Here is a 25,148-nt window from a genome sequence, read left to right as displayed (position 1 = left end):
AAGAGCGTTTATAAAATAGAAACTATAAAAAATAAACAGCCCAGCCGGGCATGGCTCAACGGTTGAGCATCGACCTAGGATCCAGGAGATCGGGGTTTGATTCCTGGTCAGGGCACATGCCCGGATTGTGGGCTCGATCAATGACTCTCTCATCATTGATGTTTCTATCCCTCTCTCCCTCTCCTTTCCTCTCTCTGAAATCAATAAAGATATATTAAAAAACAAACAAACAAGAAATATATATTTAAATGTAAAGTAATGTGAGAAATGGAATAAAAATAATAAAATAGTACTTTAAGCCTAATTAAATTAGAAAAATGCATTTTTACATTCATAACCAATGCTGGTAAAATTATAATAAAATAATTCTACTTATGCACTGCTTGTTGAAACATAAATGTGTATAGTTTCTTTTAAAAAACAACAAAACAGTATTACATGTCAGGGATCCCAAAAGTACTCATTCACCTTGTTCAAATAATGCAAGTAATAGCACTGTATCTAACAGAAAATACAAAAGAAAGAAAAAAATAAATGAAAATGTTCACTGTATCATTATAACATCAGAAGTGACCTAAATATTGAAAAATGGTGAATGGTTAAACTAGGTTTCTACTAGATGGAGTACCGTGTTGCCATCTCAAATCACAATTTCTGTAAGAAATAACAGAAATGTTCTATGGAAAGCTTCTAAGAGAAAAAGATAATATTTTATGTATACAATGATTACAATCACATACTATTATGATTTTAAAACTATTGTAAGGAAATACACAAAATAATACTAGTACTTTATTTAAGGGTAGTGGTTTTTTGTGTTTTCTAATTTTCAAGCTTTTTGTGATGCTATTTTAATTCTATTTATAATAAAAGACATTCCATTTAGAGTTTCCTTAAAAAGGGCTTTTAATTTAAAAGTTTAAATGCAAGTATAGTTTTAATGAAAACATCTACTATAAAGAAACATGAATTATAAATGTGTGCTATTTTTAAAAAAGAAATATTTTTGCACCTTATTATTAACCTTAGTCTATCTAAAGCATTTAAAAGGTTTTATGTCTATTGCTCAATCTATTTATAAAAAACTTTATGTTCTTAAGCAAAATGAGAGAACAGGCCTCTCTTCAATTTCAGCTTTATTTTCTGAATCAAAAGCAAGCAACCATGAATATACTGGTAGTTATTTATAAATGTTGGCTTCTGAATATGCTTGGTGGTTATTTCTGAATTCTGGCTTTCTGGAATAGTCTCATGCCGTCATTGGTAGAAAAAGAGGACTTTCACTATAGATAAACTATTAATACAGTTTTTGCACATTTAATGACTCTCTGTCTCAGTGGCTGCCCCAGTGCATACATGGAAATTAGCCTACCATAAAACTGGACAAATACAACACAAGATCAGTGTTCAAAAGTTATAGCAGTCCCAGTGTTTCATTTCAAATTATGCTCCTGATAACAAACAGTATTACATAGTATCTCATGAAAAATAACAGGTTTGATTTTTTTAATGTAACAGTTTAGTTTACATTCAGATAATTCATGCTCCTATAAAATTTTATTTTTTACCTGAATACAATGAGGGTCATTCTCTTATGACAACTAGAGTTAACAATGGTTGTCACAAAATACATTATTTGCCACTCTACTAATTAGTCTATGACCATAAATACAAATGCCTGGTCAAAATCCAGTGCCCATAGCTCCTGTTCTTTGTTCCCAGACCTTGCACATCCCCTATTATACATTCACCATACTTTATTCTATGTATCTATCGTTTTCCTGACAAGATTATAAGCTCCAGGAGAGCAGGGGCTATGTGCACCTTGCTTACCACCGTACTGCCTAAGTTTAGTTTAGCACAATGCCTCACATATAGCAAGTGCCAAAAAATATTTGCATAATGAATGTATGAATGATTGATTGATAATGTCCCCAAGCTGAAAGTGACAAGTTCCTAACTTTCTCCACTCTCTTGGACCAAATTACTCACTGAGATGAATATGACATACCAAAACAGCCATTTTCAGTATAGAAAGAAATAATAACTATTATTAATGGAATCATTCCTAACATTTGAGTGCTTACTATATACAGGTACTATATTGAGTGCTTCCAGGTATTATTTTAGTTCTCACAACAACCTGGTGAGAAGTACTACTACCTTCCCATTTTACATATGGGGAAAATGGACACTAAAATTAACTCATTTACCAAAGGAATAATACTAGGCTATAAAGCTGGGCAATCTGGATAGAGCCTGAAATATTACATGATCACTTTTTCCCAGTCTTGATCTATTCAGAGTCCTGCCTGAACACCACAGGCATGGACTGCCATATTTTCCTTAGGGGCAGTCATAAGCAATTCCTTTGTGTATAAAAGTTCACTACATTAAAATCATTACCTTTCATCTGATTAATTTCTATTAAAAATGATAGAAAAAATTGGGGGGGTGATAGATGTGTTCAGTATCATCATGAACATATGGCTTCATGGGTATATACATATATAAAAACTTATCAAACTATACATTCTAAATACATATAGTTTATGCTATGCCAATTAAGCACACATACACAAAATAATGATAAACTGTATTCCATTTTTATATGTGCAAACAATGAGAACATCTGGTTAACAAACATTTATTTCTACATAGACGCCATTTCAGTAATACCTAACTTTAGGGGGTACATGATATTGAGAAAACTAACCTGTTTTGCATTCTGGACTTGAAAATTGTGCTACTTTTTGGACTTTTCGTACTGGCTTGACCACTTTCTTCTCTTTACTTTTTTCAACAGGTTTCTCTTTCCTAGAGATATCATCTGAAAAGCAGAAATAGTTACAGCAAATATTACAATTATTCCTACCCACCCACTCATCCTCCCCTCAGTATGAAAAATAAATATAAAGTATATAATTCAGATAGGGAGAAAGAAATCTTCACTGAGGTTATTTCTATGACCCATAAGCTACCAATGCCAAATCCTCTTACGGAAAGGTCTAAAGATTTCCACTACTCCACCAGTAGGTTCCATTCTTTGTGTTTATTTTTGTCAGGAAACACTTGAGAAATTTAACTCATTTCCACAAACTGGAAGAAACTTCAACAATAATGCTTTCCAACCCAGGATCCACAGCATTTATATAGTCTCAGAGGTAAGCGCACTTTCTCAGATTCTAATTTCATTAAAAAAATTCCTATGTAACTGAGATACTATGAACTTCTAGAATAAAACTTCATAAAATACTCAATATAATATGCCTAAATTAAGTCCTTTTATAGTTATGCTAGTGAAATAGATCAGGTATTTTACATACAAATTACTACTCACTAATTTTTTCAATTCTAATCTGGGAATATATACAGGGGTGGGCAAAAGTAGGTTTATATAATATGAATAAATAATTAATCAATAAATAATACAGGAATAAACTGTTTTGAGTACTACTTTTGCCCACCCGTGTGTGTGTGTGTGTGTGTGTGTGTGTGTGTGTGTAATAAATAATACAGGAATAAACTGTTTTGAGTACTACTTTTGCGTGTGTGTGTGTGTGTGTGTGTGTGTGTGTGTGTGTGTGTGTGTGTGTTAATCGCCATTAAATAAATAGACTTCAAAATACAGAGAGCTCTGCATTCTGGGCAAAGTGGGAGTAGGTATGAGTTAAAGGCCCTAAGGCAGGAGCATACCGAATGTCTACGAAACAGCAGGAGGCCAGTTTGCATGCAGTAAAGAAAGAGAAAAGCTGCAAATGGAATCTAAAACATAAGTGGATGAGTTGGTCTTAGCTGGGAGCACAGAGTGCATCTACCATATAAGAGTACAACAGAAAAACCTCTTTAAGTGTTCTTTGACATACACCATTCTACTTGTCTATAATGATACTGTCCCAAGAGGTACAGTGTTATTATCCCTATTTTACAGATGAGAAAGCCAAGGAACAGAGGTTCTGTAACATAGGCAGTATACACAGCTAATAAGTGGCAGAGTCTGAACTTGAACCCTTCCAAGCTGACTCCAAAATCTTTGCTCTTAACTCTTACAGTATACTTCTTCTCCACATGAGCAAAGAATTTCTGAATACAGTGCTCCAATAACAGTAGGAAAACTGGATTGAACACTTAACGCCACAAAATTTATTAGAAGGGTCTCTACGGGGGCTTATGAGAAAACTCTCAGGGTTTAGTCAGAGTTGGCTTTGAATCTTGGCTTCAATTCTTTTTTGTTTTTACTGTTTACACTATTACAGATGTCCCCCATTCCCTCCCCCTGTATTTTACCCCCCTCCATCCAGCCCCCTGCCCCACTTGGCTTCAATTCTTAATTACTCTTATGCAACCTTGGGAAAATTACTCTTTGAGCCTCTATTTCCTCAACTGTAAAAAATACATAATACCAAATACCTAGCATCTTGTCCAAAATCATACTAGGTGTTCAATATGTAATAACATTATGAGTATGACCTTCCTATTTCCCTCTTCCTATCTTCCAAAAGTTCTTTGTGTTTCCAATTCTCTAACATTATTCCCTTCCTATAAGGTTCATTTTTCTTCCTGCATTTTGCCCTCATGTTAGTATCTTCTTATCTGCTGCCTGCCAAATTACTGACCATTTCAAAGATCTCTGAGGTCTAGTAGAAGAAATAAGCTTCAACTAGACTCCTGTTATTTTCTTCAAATCAGACAGGCCCTACTCAGAAAGTCCCTCAGCTTAAAAATAGCCTTGCTTCTGTCTCATCAGCCATGTATGCTAATTTTAACCTTGGAGCAGAGCCTAGAGGCTAAGAGAGCCTTATGACTAAACCACCACTACTTTAGTATACCAAGTAGTTAGAAAAGGGAAATATCTTTAGCTTGGTGACCATTTTTATGTTTAAGTATTTTAAGTTAGATAGCATGCATGATGAAACACTCAAAATCTTAGAGAGCTCTATTCTCACCTGCAAAGTGAAGTGCTAAGTCTCGATACAGTTCTCTACTCATGTTTTGAAATTCAGCCTCTTGCCACACTTTGCCATCGGGTGTTCGAATCTTGGTCTCTGAAGGATTGAAGCCTAATACATACCAACACACAGAACATTCTTATCAAAGTTGCTTTATAAGTTTTATTTGTTACACTCTTTTGTAAATGAGATATAATTAACATACTTTAAATTCACTCTTTTAAAGTGTACAACTCAGTGGTTTGTAGTATATTTACAAAGTTATACAATTATCACCATCTAATTCCCAAGCATTTCATCTCCCTGAAAAGAAACCCTGTACACATTAGTAGTCATTCTCCACACAACTGTCTCTGTTCCCTGGCAACTGCTAATGTATTTTCTATCTTTATGGATGTGCCTATTCTGGACATTTCATAAAAACAGAATCACACAATATGTGGCTTTGTGTCTGGCTTCTCCACTTAGCATAATGTTTTACGTTTATCCACTATATAACATGTACCAAAGCTTTATTCCTTTTTATTGTCGAATGATATTTTATTGTATGGGTATACCAACATTTGTTATCTATCAGCTGATGGACACTTGGGGTGTTTCTATTTTTTGGCTATTATTAATAATGCTGCTATGAACATTTGTGTATAAGTTTTTATGTGGACATATGTTTTCAATTCCCCTGGGTATTATACCTAGGAATGGAATAGCTGGGATATATGGTAACTCTTTAACTTTTTGAGGAATTGCTAAACTGTTCTCTAAAATAGCTGCACCATTTTACATTCTCACCAGCATGTGTGAGGGTTCCAATTTCTCCACATCTTCACCAACACTTGTTATTGTCTGTCTTTTTTTATTACAGTCACCCTAGTAGATGTGAAATGGTATCTCAATTGTGGTTTTGATTTGCATTTTGCTAGTAACTAATAATGCTGCACAGCTTTATAAGCTTTTAAGAGTGGAATGCACAATTAGCTACCACATAATGTGTTGACAAATACTATTTGGAAAAAGTAAGCTTCAGTGAGATAAAGCAATATACGTTTGTTCAAAAGGATTAGAAATGGAGAAATACTAAATTAAATGATAAAAAAAAGTTAATCATAAATTATAAATTTCAGAGGTATAAACTATCCTTCTCAAGACTAAGAGAAAGGCTACACTACTAATTCTTTTCTTTGAAGACAGGCATTAATTACTAACATCTGTCTGATTTTGCCTATGGCTGAACTAATGGACAAGTTGCTACACAGGCAAAATGTACCCAAAGTGTGAAAAATGGGTCTTTAAAACACACTTACTCAATTTCTCAAAAAAATTACTTAGGTGCTTTTTCCTAGGAATTGCTGCTCTGACTTGCTACTTCAAATTTATCACTACTCTTTAAGAAATACACTGAACTTGCAATGTTACTTTATAAAATAATAAAATAATGAATATGGATGATAACCAGTGTAGTATAAAGATTTATATTTTCAGATGGCTCAACTTATCAAAAACTTGGCAGCCAATAAATACTTGTAAAATTAAATCATATAAAGAATAAGTTGGAGCTGAAATTGGTAAAAGCACTTTAGAAGTGTTAGATAAAATGTACTGGTAAGTTAATTACATGTCTAATAGTAAATAATCTATTAGGCTCTTAGACATAATAGCATAAACTTAATTTCACCTGACATTTGTGGCAATGGGCATACAATTATGCCTATACCTATATAAGTAAAAAATTTATAAACATAGTGTTCCATCTATTATAAACTAGTCGGTAATAAGAAGGTGCAGCAATTCCATGCAAGTCTCTCTCTCTCTCAGTAATAAAATAAGGATGAAATAAAATAAGGATGACCTATATAGGTTCTTAACCTTCATGGGCATTTACACCAGGAAAGAAAAAGATATACAAACAACTAAGTATAAGACAAGAAAGATTCACACAAACTCCATTTGTGTTCAGTACTTCAAATTTTAAAGCAGAATCACAGAACACTTCCAATGTCTCCTTAAAAAAATAAAGCACACAAAAACATAAATGAAAAACCAAGGGTTTAGTATGCTAACAACTGTATAAAAAAAGAAAATAAACTTTCTCTCATTTGTTTGAGTAAGCAAAAATTATCTCTGGAAGGATACACAAATTGTTAGCACAGTAACCTCCAGAAAGGGGACCCAGTGGGTGGAGCAGGAAAGCTTTTCAAGGTCCACCGTTTTCATCTTTTGACTTTTGAACCAAGTGAACTTATTATGTATTCAAACAAATGAAATTGTCACTTTAGATTTTTGTAAATTATTAAATAAAATATGGATTCAAACTGACCATCATAACTTTGCCTTAGTGGAATAACTTGGGAATTTCAGAACTTTAACTTCTAGAATGAACAAATCTTAAATGTGCAATATGCATTTAATGCATCTAAGTATAGCAAAAGTTTTGGATAACAACTCACTATCTCAGAACCAACAAGCACATTTTGACCCCACCATTTGCTATTTGCTCTGTCAACAGTGTGGACAATTACTATATGGTACACAAATAACTAAAAGGATATAAAAGAATTTTATTAATAATGCATTAGACCAATCATGGATAATGGAGCAATTTTTTTCAGGATTCTAAAGGGCACTGCTCACAATTTTATCACAAATTAGCTAGAATACAAATTAGCCACTTAAAAAATCTAATTCACAATGAATATCATTAGCAAAAAGTAATAAGCAACAAAATAAAACTGTACACAGTAAAATTTGTTCTGCAGAAAAAAATGAATAAAGACACATTAGGACTATAAAAAATTACAAAAGTGGTGAGAGAAAAACTGGGCTTAGTAGAAAAATACAAAACAAAATGGACTACAGCAAAAACTCTCCTGGTTTGTTAATAACTTAAAATTAATAGAAGAAATAAATCTTGACAATATTTTGATCTTCATACATTCATCTAGAAAAACTGAACTTGAAAAATTGTCCACAAAAGAAAGGTTACAATGGCAGAAGTTTCCATGACAAAAGTCTAGTACAGACTAACCTGATCAATGAATTAACTCTTTAATAAAACCTTTGCACGATGATCCTATGAAAATAATTTCAGGAGCATAAAAATACAAACTTCTTAAAATTATCATGTATCAAATCATGAGCTGATTAAAAACAGAAACTGTCTCTGAAAAGCATTTTCTCAATGGAACTCTATCAATGTTGGTATAAATGTGATTTAAATATTTGTTTTCTTAAACACAGGGGGGAAACTCCAGTGTCAAAACTTTAAAGTTAAAGTAACAGGAACCAAATGTCAGTACCAAAATATTCTGTAACCAAATGTTAACTCAAACTGACTGAATTATCTTTTAAATATTACTTGGGAAAGAATTCCTAATAACAATCCAAATACAATGGCAGAATAAGAGCAATATTCTTTCAGTTCTCTGAAAATGTACTAACTAGTTCTTATTTCCTCTTTTGTTCAACTTATTAAATGTTCATATAGTGGTCCTGATGCACTTATTAAAGATTCCAATTCTAGACTCTATCCCCAGAAATTCTGGTTTAGGTCCAGTGTACGATCCAGAAACGTGCATTTTTAACCTGCACCTTGCATTAATTTCTTGTGTGTTTGATTTGAGAATCACACTCTGTTTTAAAGATGATCATCTCTACTCAAATACATCCTGGGGAGACAGAGGGATAAGGAAGCAGAAAGAGAAAGATACAAGGACTGATTACAAACCTTTATATGCTGGAGCAGGTGGTGCTGTTGCCACTTTCCTGACTTTTGCTGTCACTGAGCTATCAACATTAACAACCATTACTGGGTGGTCAATATGACCCAGATTCTGGCCCCGGCCATTTATTTCTTCTGAGTGTTCCCACTGTTTCCTAATCCGCTCCTTGAGTTTCTCCAGTTTGACATCATGTTGTCGCCGCTTTAACATATCTAATCTTTGGGAATTAGAAGTACTCGTAGAAGAGGGAGAAGAGTCAGCTAGCCGTAACACTTTTGGATCAACATCATGGCCCATGTCACTGACAGAAGCCTTCAAATTGTTCTCATTTCCTTTTGTTCTATTAGGCTTTTCTTCCTCAGTTCTCATAGGGGCTGCCATTTTAATCAAACTTTCAGAATTTTGCAATGCATCAATTGCTGGTCGATCATTTAAAAACCTAACAACAGTATCATTCATGACAGATGGTTGGGAACTCTCAAAATCACAGCAACGTATATTCCGTTCTTCTCGATTGCTTACCATCCGGTTCCCATTCTCAGGCTTTTCTTCATTAATATCCACACAATATACATGCTTTGACTCTAAAGGGCTGGGACTTATATTGGAAGGTATGCCATGAATTTCCCTATTATTAAAACAAATAATTAGTTTTAAATAAGTACAAAAACCAAACTGAAACCAGTCTTACAAATGGAGAACTCTAAACTAAAATTAGAGACCAAAAGAAAGCCAGAAATTCCGTTAGGTTAAAACTAATAAAATAATCATTACTAATATTAAGACTCAAAGATCCCTTATCAAGTTCTAAATAATAATCTGCATATTATAAAATAAGAAAAATGCAAAAGGTATATGGAGAGATTTCTTTAAGAATGATAGAAAATAGGGTAACAATCTGATTTTGGATATTCACTTGACACCTTTTACCAAAATGTTATTTTACTCCTTTATGAAATCTTAAGTAGTAGGAAAAAAGTTCTCAAATACTGGCATTTCATGTGTGTAACTTCTAAATAATGTACCAAATTAACAAATAGACTGGGAGCAGCAATAAAGTAAAGGTACAATAAATATTTTCCTTCAAATAAATGTGGTTAGTAATGTCAAAGCTCTCTGAACCACAGACCACTCTTTTGGCAGCTTCAAACTATGTAAAGCATATTGAGAAACTCTGGAGTAAGCAAAAAAAAAAGAGGACTAGACATAGCCTAAGTACATCACAAAGTCCACATTCTCTATTCATAAAAACACTAGCAAAAGTCTTCCTTCAGAGACTATTTTTATTTTATACATCATTCTAATAAGTTATATTTTAGGAACAGGAGTTCATTAAAAGGGAGGTTAATGAAGACAAAAAGGCCTCAGCAGTAAGAACACATGAGAATCATGAAAAAACACCCAACAAAATTATAAAAGCACACATAACAACCACTGGACCCGCAATGTCTGAAAGAGTAGACATTAGCCATCTGTAGCTATTAAGCAACTGAAATGTGGCTAGTCCAAATTGTGATGCACTAGAATGTAAATTACATAGGAATTCAAAATTTTTAAAACAACAAAAAAATGTAAAACATCTTTGCATGTGTGTATGTAACTACTAAAAAATGTTTAGATTACACATATGGCTGCATTAATGGGCCTATTATATAGCACTGATCTGGATGTTTCATTTAAAGACATAAAACTGCAACAAAAATTCTTACAACCATGACTAGTATAGCATAACCTAGTAATTATATCTATATCTATCTATTGTGAGTATTTGAGTATGTGTATTTTTCTAAGGAGATAGTCTACAGCTTTTATCAGATTCTCATTGGGGTCCATGACCCAAAAAACATTAGATCCTGTTCTGAGTGGTTGATTATTAAATAAGATAGGTGCTGAGAACTGAATCATGTAGCTTCTACTAGATATCAAGTTAGTCTGCAATTATTTTCACTATCTTGACCAGACTGTAACAATTCACAGTTAAAATGACTTAGGTCTAAAATTAGCACATGTGGAGAATAAAATAAAGCATAAAAAATAAACTAAAAAAAAAAAAAAGACAGGTTACATACCATGCTTCAATCTGAAAAAGGGAAGGACATTGAAAAGAAAGAAAGGAGGGCAGGAGAGAGGAATTCATTCACTCACTAAATATTTGCTAAACACATGTAAGGGTGTTTCACTATACAATTTTTTCTGTAAATATGAAAATTTTCATAATAAAATGTTGGGAAAAATATTTATAGAATACTTAGGAAATGATAGGCATTAAGGCCCTAGCCAGTTTTCCTCAATGGTTAGAGCGTTGGCCTGCAGACTGAAGGGTCTCAGGTTCAATTCTGGTCAAGAGCAAGTGCCCTAGTTACAGGCTCAATCCCTGGCCCCAGTTCAGCACGGGTGTGGAAGGCAACCAATCAACCTGTCTTTCTCACATTGATGTTTCTCTCTCTCTCCTCTCCCCCACCCCCCTCTTTGCACTCTCCCTGAAAAGCAATGGAAAAAATATCCTCAGGCGAAGATTAAAAAAGAAGAAAACTAAGCTATACAAAGTTCATCACATAGAACATCCAATCTGAGATATTAAGAGGGAAAGAGGAACACATTTCCTGAGTAATTTGTCTGTAGAAAACATACTAATTGCAATGATGGTAGTGGTCTGGAAAGAATATTACTACTTTTTCCCTCCCCAAATATTTAATCAATAAAAGTAGAAAGTCAGTATTTCATAATATAAAAGATGTTTGCTTTATTTTGTTGAAAAATGAATAGGTTAATAATACCAGAGATAGAGTGCTATGAAAAACTCAAAAAATAAACTACAATCTTACTATAAATATTACAGACTAGCTCTATTTGATAACTTTAAAAAAAAACAAAAAACACTAACCTGTAAGAAGCCAAAGGTTCACGGAATTCCACATGATTATTTTTCTTTACATTACTCTCCAGGGTGGTAACTCTAAGAGGACTACGAGATTTCTCTTTCCGTGATTTAGAAGATTTGGAGGTTGAAGCATTAAGCCAAGAATCATCCAGGTATCTACCATCTGAAGGAAAAAAAAATCTGTGAGAACATATGATATAAAATACAACTGTCTCTGAATCTGGCAAATATCTAAGAAAATAACTTAGGTATCTATTATTTCTGACATCGCTAGTTGGATATTATATAAGTAGATGGAAAACATTCATGTTATTTAAATTATTACAGTAACTCAATCTATAGAGAAAGATTATAATCTGTGCAAACAATGCAAAATAAAACTCTACATATAAAATTCCTTTTGTCAAAGGCTCTCATTCACTTAAAAAAAGAAATATCAGCCCTAGCCAGTTTTCTCAGTGGTTAAAGCATCAGGGACTGAAGGCTCCTGGGTCCGTTTCCAGCAAAAGGCACGTACCTCAGCGCAGGCTCGATCCCTGGTTGGGGCGAGTGTGGGAGACAACCAATTGATGTGTCTCTCTCACATTGTTTCTTTCTTTTTCTCTCTCTCTCTCTCTTTCTCTCTCTCTCTCCCCCTCCCTCCCTTCCACTCTCTCTAAAAGCAATGGCAAAAATATCCTTGGGTGAGGATTAAGAAAAAAAGAAAGAAATATCAGATAAAACCCAACAGACTCACAGGTTAAAAAAAAAAAATCACAGTTTCAGTCGAAAGTATTAACCTGCAGGCTTCAGCCCACTGATTAGGAAACCACAGAATTAAATATATGAAAGATAAAGAAAATATTGGATTGTGTGAATTTATGATAGTATCTATAAGACAGATATTCCATTTATAATTTTAAACACCAACAAAAAATATAAATCTTATTAAGTCAACTAAATTTCAAAGTGGCATAAAGACCTGTGAATTAAAAAAAAGACATATAACCCCAAAGGCTCAAAATCAAATTCTCACCATTAAAAACAAATGAAAATTCACTGTCAAAGGTGATACAGTGGTATTTAAGCCCTTAATTAAAAGATGGGGAGCCCGGCCGGGTGTGGCTCAGGGGTTGAGCGTCAACCTAGGATCCAGGCGATCAGGGTTCGATTCCCGATCAGGGCACATGCCCAGGTTGCAGGCTCGATCCCCAGTCGGGGGTGTGCAGGACGCAGCTGATCAATGACTCTCTCATCATTGATGTTTCTATCTCTCTCTACCTCTCCTTTCCTCTCTCTGAAATCAATAAAGATATATTTTTTAAAAAAAAAAGGGAAAACATCACCTATAGTCACCGAATTTGAGGTTGCTTTGTGACTACTTAGTACCAAAGGAAAAAAGATGAGGTACAGTCTCTGACAAGAGAGCAAGCAAATACATGGGGCTACAAGAAGAAATTAAACTGAAACAAAACCAACATCAAAAAATTCTATTAAACATATTCAGATCTTTGGAAATAACGCCATACATACCTTTTCTACTTATTTTTCGGGTAGCACTTGCAGAAGATTTCTTTGTATCCATGACAGAATCAAACACAGCTGTACTTGTAGGGGTTACTTCTAATTTGTTTTCAATGTGTCTCAGCTAAAGTTAAACACCATCACAACAAATAGGTTAACACTGTAAATAACCAGCTACTATCAATTTACATAGTTATTTAAAACTATATTGTCCTATACCCTTCTCCATAGTAGGAAAAGGAATATTTTACTTTAATGAACAAAAGGATAATAATGATAAAATTTGCAAGATAGAATTCAGGTTTCCATACAATTTACAATATAAGTCAACTTTTGGTATAACCATCAATGTCCTCAATAATTTTAAAAAGGATTTTCCCCTAAATAGTAGAGTATTACATGCTTACCGGAGAAAACAGAAAAGTTATAAAAAATGTAATTAAAATAATCAAAATTCCACCACAGAGATTTAAAAAATCTTGTATAAAATTATGACTTACCTTCTTTTGAATTTTTGCAGTGCAATGTACTCACAAAATTGAAATAATCCTGTAATAGTTCTATATCAGGCTTTCCCTCCCTCATTTATGAGCCCCTTATCACCCTTAAATTTTTTTAAATCCAATCATTTTGAAAAACAACTAACAGTTCAGCTCTAAATTAGTTTAACTCTAAATTAAATTGGGGGAAGAGAAGCTATTCCTACATTATAGATGTATAATGCTCGTGTAGGAGCGAGAAAATATAGCCCTGGCCAGGTGGCTCAGTTGGTTGGAACATTGTCTGGTACACCAAAAGGTTGCAGATTCAATCCCCAGTCAGGACACATATCTAGGTTTCAGGTTCAATCCCCAGTCAGGGCACATATAGGAAGCAACCGATTGACGTTTCTCTCTCACATTGAGGTTTCTCTCTCTGACCCTTCCTTTCTCCCTCATCTTTCACTCTCCCTAAAAATCAATGGGAAAATATTCTCAGGTGAGGATTAACAAAATAAAAAAGGAAAAGGTCTCCCTTCGAAGGGATTATGCATCACCTCCCATACATATTTGTACTACTAAATATCTGACAAGACTGGACAGACACAAAGGACAACAGGTTGCCCACAGTCATTCTTCAGTAATGCTGAAAGAAACTCATCTATTACTGCCACAAAAAAGAAAAGGTAACTCATAGTCCATTCAAAAAGCAGTTGTTCCTTTCATTTCCTGATTCTGAGCCCTCTACATAGACTTAGCTCCTTCCCAAATTTAGGTTTTAAATCTTCCTTTCAATACACCAAATGAGCAAATTTAATAAAGGAGAATGAATAGCCGAAATTATTTTAATATTTTACATGTTATAGTGTTAACGTTCCTGATACCCAAAGTGACTTGATTATTCTTTTACTATTTAATAGTTGTCATTAATGTTCATTTTGTAATATACAGTATATAACTTCTTACCAAAATGTTAACCTTATTTTTCTACCAAAAGCACTACAGAAAATTCTTTAATCTATTCAATCACAACAAGTAATCAATTTTAAACCAGAAAGAAATAAATGGAAACTATAACTACTTACAGCAGCCTTGGTCTGAGAAAGTGCATTCCACGATGTGGTTGTATCTGCTGGGGAACATTGATATTTACTGAATCAGAAGCTCTGAAGTAGACGTCAGAATCTGCATTTTATAAGCTTCCATATACACTCAAAAGTTTGAGAACCACTTTATTAAGGAGAACTATTCCTCAACAAGTGCTATACTATATTGAGCCAAAACATGGTTCTTCTCCCATCCAATAAAGTTGAGCTTCCTAATACAGTATATAGTTCAGAGTTGCATTAGACACTGGTCCCACTGGTCCCTAGGACAGTTAGACTAACCCTCACCCACACCCTCATTTCACATCTCCAACAATTTACGCCAATGAGCTGAACAAATACAAAATTTTACACTTTACGGTAATTCACATTATAATATGTAAAGATTAGAAAACTACACCAGACTTTGATATACTGGTAGACACAAAGGTAAAATCTGTTAGTCTTTCATATAACAGCCCTTCACATAGTATAAGGCCACATATTTGCCGAGTCATCCTACTCAAGGACATTTTCATTTCCTCCAAATGCTCCTTATGTGACAATATTTCCAGATCCCTCACAAACCCAATAATCTCCCTCCAGACGTACTCTAGTTTGTCAATGTCCCTCAAAAAATACCATGCTCTAAATTGAGGTTACCCCCAAAAGCATCATTTTAAAGAGTTTGAGACTATTATTTTCGTTCTGTGCACTGTAGGTCTGTATTAAGAGCTATATCATACTACTTATTGACATAAAGTCAGAATTTCTAAGAAACTGTATAAAACTAATTTTACCTATACTAATTCTTTTTGAAAAAGGATTTTTTCTTTTACCACAGGATGCCTTTGAAGGTGAGGTACCTTGTACCTTTAAAAATAATTAAAAATTTAAAATTACTTATCCCCTTTTATAAATCAAAGCATATATATAATTTTCATTTGCTGATTAGCCCAGAATTTTATACATACAACCTAAACAAGGGATTAAGTTCAGTTTTAAAAAACAAATCATACCTTGAACAGTCTCCTTGCTTTGAGAGTTCCTTGGACTTGGTAAAGGCACCTCTTTTGATTTGCTGCTCCTCATCCTGCCAATTTACCTGCAATCACACGATCAGCATTCATTGAGCATCAATATAATGTTAGTAAAGAAAATGCCCGGACCTCTCTTGCCTTTCTTTAAAGCCAGAAAAGGATTTTTTCCTCTCTAAAAGTTATCTTTACACCCTCTTAAGAGTTCCTCAAATTCTATCTAAGTAGGTCTGTTTTTTAGGTAAGAATATATAATGTATAAAAATCACCATTTTCTATTTAAAAAAAAAAAAAAAGATTATTGTGGAAAAAGTACAATGAAAAAAATCTCTTCATAGGAAGTGAAATAAGTCAAAACTCTACCTTTAAAGTATAAATTTTAATTTGTGAAATGCCTTTTCTAACTGCCTTAAAGTGTTTACCAAATCAAACAGATTAAATATACTCAAGATCATTTGTTGGGCAATAATGAAACTACCTTACTGGTTAAATGTTTTATAGGCAACATGACAACAAATTTATTCTATAGCCATATGGGAATTTTGGAATTATTTATTTACTGAACATTTGTGTATTCTCTTTTGCCTATTTAATCTATCAAATATTAAAAGAGGTGCCCAGCAGGCGTGGCTCCCTGGTTGAGCATTGTCCCATGCACCAAGAGGTCACCAGTTCGATTCCCAGTCAGGGCACAAGGCTGGGTTATGAGCTCGATCCCCACCCAGTAGGGGGCATGCAGGAGGCAGCAGATAGATGTTTCTATCTATCCCTCCCTTCTTCTCTCTCTCTAAAATCAATAAAAACATTTTTTTTTTTTAAATAATTCAGAGAGGTAGACAATACTACTTTTTTTCTTTTAATATGTTTTATTAGCTTTAGAGAGAAAGGAAGGGAGAGGGAAAGAGAAACATCGATGTGAGAAACATCGATTGATTATCTACCGCACGAACCCCGACTGGGGACGGAACGGAAACCTGGGCATGTGCCTTAACTGGGAATCAAACCAGTGGCCTTTCAGTGTACTGGATGACACCCAACCAACTAAGCCACACGCTCCAGGGTGACAATACTATCTTTAAAGTATTTCTCTGTGATAGTATGTAAAATATGTCTCCATAAAGCTGCTGAAAAAAATTTTAAGACATTTCTCTAATTTCCCTCTCTCTTCCCTTTGCCTCTATTCAGAGCATCATCTTTAGCCTAAATTATGGTAAAAACCTTCCTAAATTATTCTGTTCCTAATCTATTCTTCATACTACAACCAAAGTTATCTTTCTAAAGCAGAATCTAGCAAATCTTTTATAACCCTTTGATGACTATCACTTATGGGATAAAGTTCCAAATTCTTAGCATGATGGAACTTGGAAGCCTTCACAACCTTAATTCACAGTCTTACCCCTTGCTATCTTCACTGTATACCAATTGTTCCTGTCAAATTGCCATACCTAGAGAGCATTCTCTGAGCACCTAGAAATTTTCATTATCTCCATATCTTCTTTTTCTAAATTTTCTTTGGCAGTAATACCCTTCAAAGCCAAACTAATGTCATCATCTCCTGTTGTAAACCTTTTCCAGACTGTCCTTGAACAGAATTACTACTTCACCTGTTTCCCACAGCACTCTGTTCACTTCTGATAGCCCTTATCATTACACACACATCATTCATTCATTCATTCAATGAACATTAGTTAACACTTAACCCTCACAATCTAATGGTAGAGACACATATAAACAAATAGTTAATATAAGATGTGATGATAATATAATAAAGTTACAAAGAGCATATCTATATCAATGTCCCCACAAGGCAATCCTTAAGGACTTCTATCTTCTGATTCATCTTCATATCAACAGAGCCCTTCAATGGACAGATAAACAAATGGCAGTGCTGGAAACTGTCAGGATCTCAATTTAAACAGAAAAGAATAAAGAGGAGTCAAAGGCAGGGTTGCAAGTGAAAGGATGAGTAGGAATGGGAACAGGGTAAACCAATAAAACTGACCAAAAACATGATCAAAGAAACAGAAGAGGTGGTTAAAAAGCCAGGCTGGAAAATTACTCATAAAAAGGAAGAGGAACACTAGTAGGTCCATAAGGCAGGGGGGAAAAAGAAATGGAAAACAGGAAAATGGAATTCATATACTAATTTGCAAGTAGCCTGTAAGAATTTACGGTAAAATTACAAGGCACACACACAGAAAGCATAATTGCTATTGCTGATGATAACAGAGAAAAGAAGAGGGCTACAGGTGGCCATATAATAAGCTAAATTGTATGATGCCATGGAAACAATGGGAATCATTTGCTAAAAGCACACCATCAATGTGAAATGAATCAGAAGACTGGAACAAATGATAATGCCACTGCTCTGGCTATGACCAAGTAAAAACCTTATTAAGATTAGGCCAAAAAAATAGTACAAGAATTATGTATAAACTGTATTGGAGATTCATTTATTCACTTTCTGGACATGAACAAGGTAATAAGCACTTAAACTGGAGCAATAAAACACTGCCATCTAGATTCATTGGACAGCACAAACTACTCAAAAGGGGAGAAGACATTTCTCCCAGCTACTCACCCAGAGCAAAAATTAAGTACCAGACCCATGGCTTCAATCTCATACAAAAATCTTAGTGTTTCTTAGAGTGGAATGGTGGGGCTCCAGCTGAACAGATTCTTTGCAGGAATTCCTAAAGAGATAATACTGCTAACTACCAGACTACAACTTTGGAAACACATCTCCCTTGTTAAGAATTCTGTGTTTGTTAGCAATCAAGTTCCCTGACTCCGGAAATATGGTGATGTTGCTGAGTGCCCATCCTCAACAGACCTGAACCTGACCTGACCTATACTGAAACCCAGTAGCAAAGATTCCAAGGTGCACAGTATCCAATGGGCAGTAAGCAGCCAGAATCCTAATGTACAAATTGGAATAATTGAAAACAGAAATCTAGGCACACTATCCTAGCTCATATTTGATTAATTCAATCAGGAAAGTTAATGTATTCCTTCTCCTAAAACCCATACCATACCATTCCTTCTAAAATCCTATAGGTAAAAAGGAGCAGAAAGGAGGGGGGGCTCCTATTACCTTTTTTTACCCTCTATTATCATCTCTGGTTCTTTCACGCTCTAGTACTGTCTCAAGAAAATTTGCCTAAAATTAAAGAAACATTTATATTTATTCCCTAAAAAACAAATCTGGCATAGTCACTTCAAATACCACTGGTGTCTTTTTCTTTTTCCCAATCGCTTCCTATTTTCTTTTACAATATTTCCCCTCTTGATTTTCTTTTTTCCACATTAATCTCTTATCTGATTTCCTCTCCCCCTTCTCACCTTTAATTACCCTATTTTTATATCTACTATTCATATTTATACCATACATGTTTATGACTTTTTTAAATCTAAAAAAGGTATTATCTCTATAAATAAAACCACAATATAATAAAATTTCTCTCAAAACTCAAAAAGACTTTTACCACACACTGAATGAGACACACAATATATACATACACACATATGTATACATATATCTGAATATGCATTTATTAAAACATAATATAACACTTGGCTTATTTTTTTTAATCTAAGTATATAATGTAAACTGGTATTAAGGTTAATGCACAAAATATAAGTCTTTGCTGTCAGTATACTGTCAAAATGCATCTATAGTCATAAAGTCATTGTATCTGCTAATTGTTTAATCCACGTCAAATAGGACCACACAGAAAATATCCTTTCTTTTTAAATACCTTTTAAATAACAATACTCTAAAATCATTAATCCTCCCATTCCACCAACCTCTGTGGCCAGTTTTTAAGCCCATAAAGAAAACTCTCTCCCAAATAACCCATATACTGTATTCCCTCTCCCTCTCTCTCTCTCTCTCTCTCTCTCAAACCTTTGAAAGTCTCTAAGGGCCCGGCCAGGCGTGGTTCAGTGGTTGAGCGTCGACCTAGGATCCAGGCGATTGGGGTTCGATTCCCGGTCGGAGCACATGCCCGGGTTGTGGGCTCGATCAATGACTCTCTCATCATTGATGTTTCTATCTCTCTCTCCCTCTCCTTTCCTCTGCTCTTTCAGAGCAGCCACATACTGCCTTCCTCCAAGCAGCTACAGAGTTCTTATCTCCCAAGCCTGCTTTCCAGGCAGCTCTAGGAAAATCACCTTAAACGTTAAACAGAGATGCCGAGGCTCCACCCTGAAGAGATTCTAAATCAGTGGGTCTCAAGAGGCCAAAACAACATTAAAGGTCTACAAAGATCCCAAAATACATCAGCTTTGAGAACTACAGCCCAAGAGATTACTTCAAGTCTCCTCCTCAAAGTCTGGAGTCTCCAAAACACTGTTGATTCCGTAAAGATAAGCACCAGTGGAGAGAACTAATCCTATTCCCCAATCACCTGAGAACAACTCTCTTCCAAAGCTCCAGAAACTTGACAGCAACAATCCCTTTAAACAGGAAGGCAAAATTACAAACCTTTAACACTATGAGGAGGACCATGTGGGCAATTAATAATCATAGCTATCATTTTCTGTGTTCCTTCTCTGTGGACCAAGGACTGTATGGTTTTCCGTATATCATTTCTAATCTCCATTACAACCAATGAGGCAACTACCCATATACCCATTTTACTGATGAAGAAACAGTATCAGACGGACCAAAGAACTAGTCCAAGGTCATTCAGAACTGGAAATTAAATCGATCTCTCCCTCTCCCTCCCTCTCTCAAACCTTTGAAAGTCTCTAAGGGCCCGGCCAGGCGTGGTTCAGTGGTTGAGCGTCGACCTAGGATCCAGGCGATCGGGGTTCGATTCCCGGTCGGAGCACATGCCTGGGTTGCGGGCTCGATCAATGACTCTCTCATCATTGATGTTTCTATCTCTCTCTCCCTCTCCTTTCCTCTCTCTGAAATCAATAAAGATATATTTATAAAAAAAAAAGAAAAGAAAGAAAGTCTCTAAGGGTCATTCACATAATGCCTCTCATAATATTCAAACTCAGCCACCACCTGTAACTCAACCCCATCCTCTCTTGTAACTTCATCATAAGGCACCTTGTTTTGCCACCTACATCCCATCCTCTTTAGAACCTCTGTCCCGTTAACTTCCGTGCACTTTTAACTTCTTTTAGAGAATGCTCATTCAACCAATGTGCCTCAACTATTATCAAACTCACCCCAAAAGACAGGGCTTCCTCACAAATGTCCACAGATGAAGCTTTTTATTCTCTCCTCCCCCAACAGGACAGGTGAGATGTTCTAGCAAACTCCTTCGTCCTTCCATTGCAGCATAAGACTGTATTCTTCCACACTCATGAAAAACCTTTTCCTTAATCAGACCCATGCCACTCATTCATTTAACAAATATTTGCTGAGTGCCAAGTATGTAGTAGGAATGAGTAGTGCCTAGCAGTGGGGATACAGCTGTGAAAAGAACAAACACGGGCCCCACACTCAAGCAGTCTAAAAGTTTGCTTGGAAGGTTTATATTCAACAAATATTAAAAATAGGATGAAAATAATTAAGGAAAAAAATGCAAGTGCTATAGAAACACAACCAGAAGGAACTCACCTAATCTGTGAAGTAGGGAGGAAAAGTGTCATTTAATCTAAGACCTAAAGGATAAATAAAATTTAACTACGTGTAGGCAAGGAAGAGCTAGCTTTCCAGGCAGTAGAAAGGATATTTGGAACAGCCCTAAGACAAAAAAGACATGACACAGTTTAAGCCCCATGTGCTGGAGAGCGAAAATGGTGAGAGAAAGCTGGAGGATAGAAGTAAGATCGTGCAGGGTCTCTGACATGATTACACTTGTGTGTTTACAGGATCAAGTGTTGGCCATTCCTCTCTTAAACACTGACCATAGTCTTCAGGAACCAATAACACAGACTCTTTATCACTCTATTGCACTTTGTCTCTTACTATACTAAAAGCTTCTTAAATTTCAGAAAACTGAAAAATACTTTTATTATTCATTTAAGTGACTCAAGCGTTTTATTCTACTGTCCATTTTACAGTGAGTTTAACTGGCATCTTCCAGAGAAACAAGTTGTTTCTTGTAAAAGTTAAAAGCATAAACGAACAATACTGCTTTGTTCAGATTAAAGTTAAATATCATGAGGATTAAAAAAGAAACTATATTTGACATGATTCTATTTGCATCATGTAAAATATAAATGAAAGCGCAAAATAATAATCAATATCCCAAGTTAGCCAAGAATGACTCTAACTTGCCCACAGAAAATGGAAACACAATTTCACTAAAGCAATAATAAATGATACAAAGAGAACATGGTTAAAATGATATAAACGAAAAGTAGAGATCCTATAAATCAAATACGGGTGCAACTTTAAAACACTATTTGACTGCTAATAGCAAACAATCTAAAGCCAACAAGAAGTCCACACTTCAAGTATCACCAAAATATTCCCCTAAGTATAAAGGCTCACAGAAAACTAGTAGCCAATAAATTTAAAAGAATTATATTTACCATATAACTTGCCCCCTTTTAGCATGCAGGCTGAGTTCATAAATAAAGAGAATGGGAAAAGAACGGAAAAACTAACTTTTAGAGGGAAGGAGTGATAAGAATACTTCACCTGTTTCAAGATCTCCCCACCTCCCACATTCTCTCAAGAAACTTCGACCACCAATTATATTGTTCTCTTCTATATCTAGTCTTCTCTCTCCAAGATTTTTCTTATCAGTGTTTATACTTAATCAAGTCTTCTTACTTAGAACAAAAAGTCCCTCAACCCAGCACCCTCCTCTGCTACTGCTCTTTTCCCTTGAAAAATTTCAAAAAAGACTATATATTCAATCTCCATCTAGAATACTTTTCAATCACCCTTTCAAGCAATTCCAATGTGGTTGCCACAACAGCTCTCACTAAAATCACCAAAAACGTCATCTCTAAATCTAACAGACATTTTCAAATAAAAAGTCCTCAACCTGCCTGACATCTTGGCAGCATTCACCACAGCCGACCCTTCTCTGGAAACCCTCTTCCCTTTGCTTCTAGACACTACACCAATTTCCCACCTCTGCTCTAATTCTCTCTCATTCTCCTTTGCTAGCTAGTCCTCCTTTAAATCTTAAGGTTCAAGGGAGTTTGATTTGGGGCTCTTTCTAACACTATACTCTCTCCCTGGGTGACCTTACCCATGCCAATGACTGCCTCTTATTGCGGATCAAAAGAGTTTAGAGGTTCCCAAGCTTTCTCAGTTCAAAGAACCCTAGTGTCTCAGTAATCTTTTCACGGTGCCCCTAAGCCCCCAAAATATCTAACAATTCCATTTATTAAGTAGTTAGGTCCACACAACTTAGTATTTATGTTCTAACAACTTTGAAAAATACATAAAAATTGAAAGAAATACTTTATTTTATTACTAATAGCAATTACTTATTAATGGGATGTGTGCATCTAATAGACACACATCTTCTCAAACCTTGAAATCATTTTGGACACCATCACTTTCATTGTTTCACAATAATTTTTGCATAGTACTTGCTTTTTAATTACAGCAGCACCCCCAAACCTAGCTTTTTGAAGGCATACTATCATCCAAAGAAATGTAGCACAATCTCATGAGTACTATCTCAAACTAAACGTTTGAACAGTGTCCCACAGATGTCAAATAGCCCAGAGATATCTCACAGCTGTCAAATATTACTGTGCTTCCCTCAAAAATTTAAAAATATCCCAGTGCCCATGTGAGTTCACTATGGTGCTCCAAGGTAACTTGGGGCACAGTCTGGTAATCTTGGGTTTAAAAATTACTGATCTAGTCTACATGGTTACTTTGTAAATTCAGAAATGAGGTTTAAGGTCACACAGCGAGTAGAAAAATAAATACATTAGGGATTTTCACAGATTTAATTTTAACTTTCCATCAACAAAAGTTTTGAAACAGAATCTAATCATGTGATATGCTGTTGATGAAATCTGCAGATCTCTGAAAAACAACTATCTTCAAAAACACATTTATATGACTGTATAATAAAAGAAAAATTCTTCTTTAATATCTTCTTTTTCAGAAAAAAAGGTTTCAAAAAGTATAAAAGTGGGGCCCTGGCCAGGTAGCTCAGTTGTTACAGCATCATCCTAATACACCAAGGCTGCAGGTTCGATCACCATTAGGGCACATACAAGAATCAGCCAATGAATGCATAAATAAGTGGAACAACAAATTGATGTTTATCTCTCTTTCTCTCTAAAAAATCAATAAAGTTTCTAAAAAATTATTAAAGTAGGACATATGATAAACAATACAAAGGTTTCTAAAGTATAAAAAGAAAAGACATCCATTCCCCAGGGATAACACAGCTAATAGTTTAATGTCTATCCTTACAGGCCCTTTCCTATGTAAATACAAGCCAAAAGAAAATCAAACTACATTTCTTTGCCCATGTATGTGTGTCTACTTGTTTTTAAAAAATTAAATCATACCCCACAGTGTAGTGCAACTTATTGTTTCCCTTCAATATTATATAATAATGAACATTCTTCCATGTAAGTATATAATAGCAAGTGCAAACACTTATGCGGTGAGTACGATGCTTATTTAGGGTTTAAATATTAACTTCTTTAATTCTCAAAACAGACCTGTGGGAGAGAGCTATCCTCCTCACAGGTGAGTTTAAGTAACTTGCTAACAGTCACAGCTAATAAATGATGCAGTTAGGATTTGAACCCAGAAAGTCTGCTACATGGTCCCTATGCTCAAGGATACACTCTGCTGTTTCTCAGAAGTAAATATAAGTACCCCTCAAACTATTAACAAGTGCACAGTACCTCATACCATAAATATACTATAATATCTATTCCCCTACCAACGAACATTTAAGAAACTTTCCTGTTATTTGTAAATGTTAATGACGTTTACTTATAATAATGCTACAATGAACTTCCTTATAGATTTGTTCTTGTGCTTTTGTATTACAATTTCTGTAAGATAAACTCCTAAAAATGAAATAGCTCTCTCAAAAAAAGAGTGCACTTTTAATTATAATTTTAATAGGTAATGCCAAATGTCCTTCCAGAAAATTGTTACAGTTGTACCAATTTATAGTCCCAATGACAGAGGAGAGGACTGAGATTCATTTTTAAGTTAGCAAGTATTTTCGATTCCTAAAATGAGAGGCATGTTTTGAGTTTTTAACTAACTTTGATGTAGAATAGATTGCCTGGTTGTTCACAATTATCCTCTCATTTGATAATTATCTGACACATTAAACAAATGTAGACTTAGCAGCTATACAGTGAATTCTTCATCCTGTTATGAAACCAACTATGGGTGAGATATTTCCCTCACAAGATACTCTGTTTACTTATGTACAAAACATGGGAATTGAACTAGCTGGACTTTAAGATTTAAAACTCCCAATGCTGTAATTAAGAAGTGACTAAAAGTTATTACAAGTCTATAATTATAGTACTAGTGTAATAGGTAGGGTCTTAAAGCATCTATTTTCTTTAAATTACACTAAC

At 34.8% G+C, this 25,148-nt stretch overlaps 1 protein-coding gene across 3 annotated transcripts in view; it reads right to left on the bottom strand.

Moving 5' to 3' along the window:
* Positions 1 to 25,148, bottom strand: part of CEP350 (centrosomal protein 350) — a 99,346-nt gene that overhangs the window by 71,350 nt on the left and 2,848 nt on the right. For 2 of the 3 annotated variants that reach the window (XM_087827642.1, XM_016205022.2), the window contains exons 2-8: positions 15,633 to 15,718; positions 14,614 to 14,660; positions 13,059 to 13,173; positions 11,550 to 11,709; positions 8,671 to 9,293; positions 4,947 to 5,060; positions 2,717 to 2,830 (exon numbers count right to left, since the gene is read on the bottom strand). In XM_087827642.1, the coding sequence (XP_087683768.1) occupies positions 2,717 to 2,830; positions 4,947 to 5,060; positions 8,671 to 9,293; positions 11,550 to 11,709; positions 13,059 to 13,173; positions 14,614 to 14,660; positions 15,633 to 15,705 (1,246 nt within the window). In that variant the 5' untranslated portion in view covers positions 15,706 to 15,718. The remainder of the gene's footprint in view (positions 1 to 2,716; positions 2,831 to 4,946; positions 5,061 to 8,670; positions 9,294 to 11,549; positions 11,710 to 13,058; positions 13,174 to 14,613; positions 14,661 to 15,632; positions 15,719 to 25,148) is intronic. The other variant, XM_016205023.2, reaches the window with a different exon arrangement.

The sequence above is a fragment of the Miniopterus natalensis genome, chromosome 19 (genome assembly GCF_054644295.1).
Source record: "Miniopterus natalensis isolate mMinNat1 chromosome 19, mMinNat1.hap1, whole genome shotgun sequence".
NCBI lineage: Eukaryota > Metazoa > Chordata > Mammalia > Chiroptera > Miniopteridae > Miniopterus > Miniopterus natalensis.
The sequence above is the reverse complement of the archived record's forward strand: the minus strand, read 5'-3'. Positions and strand labels throughout refer to the sequence as shown.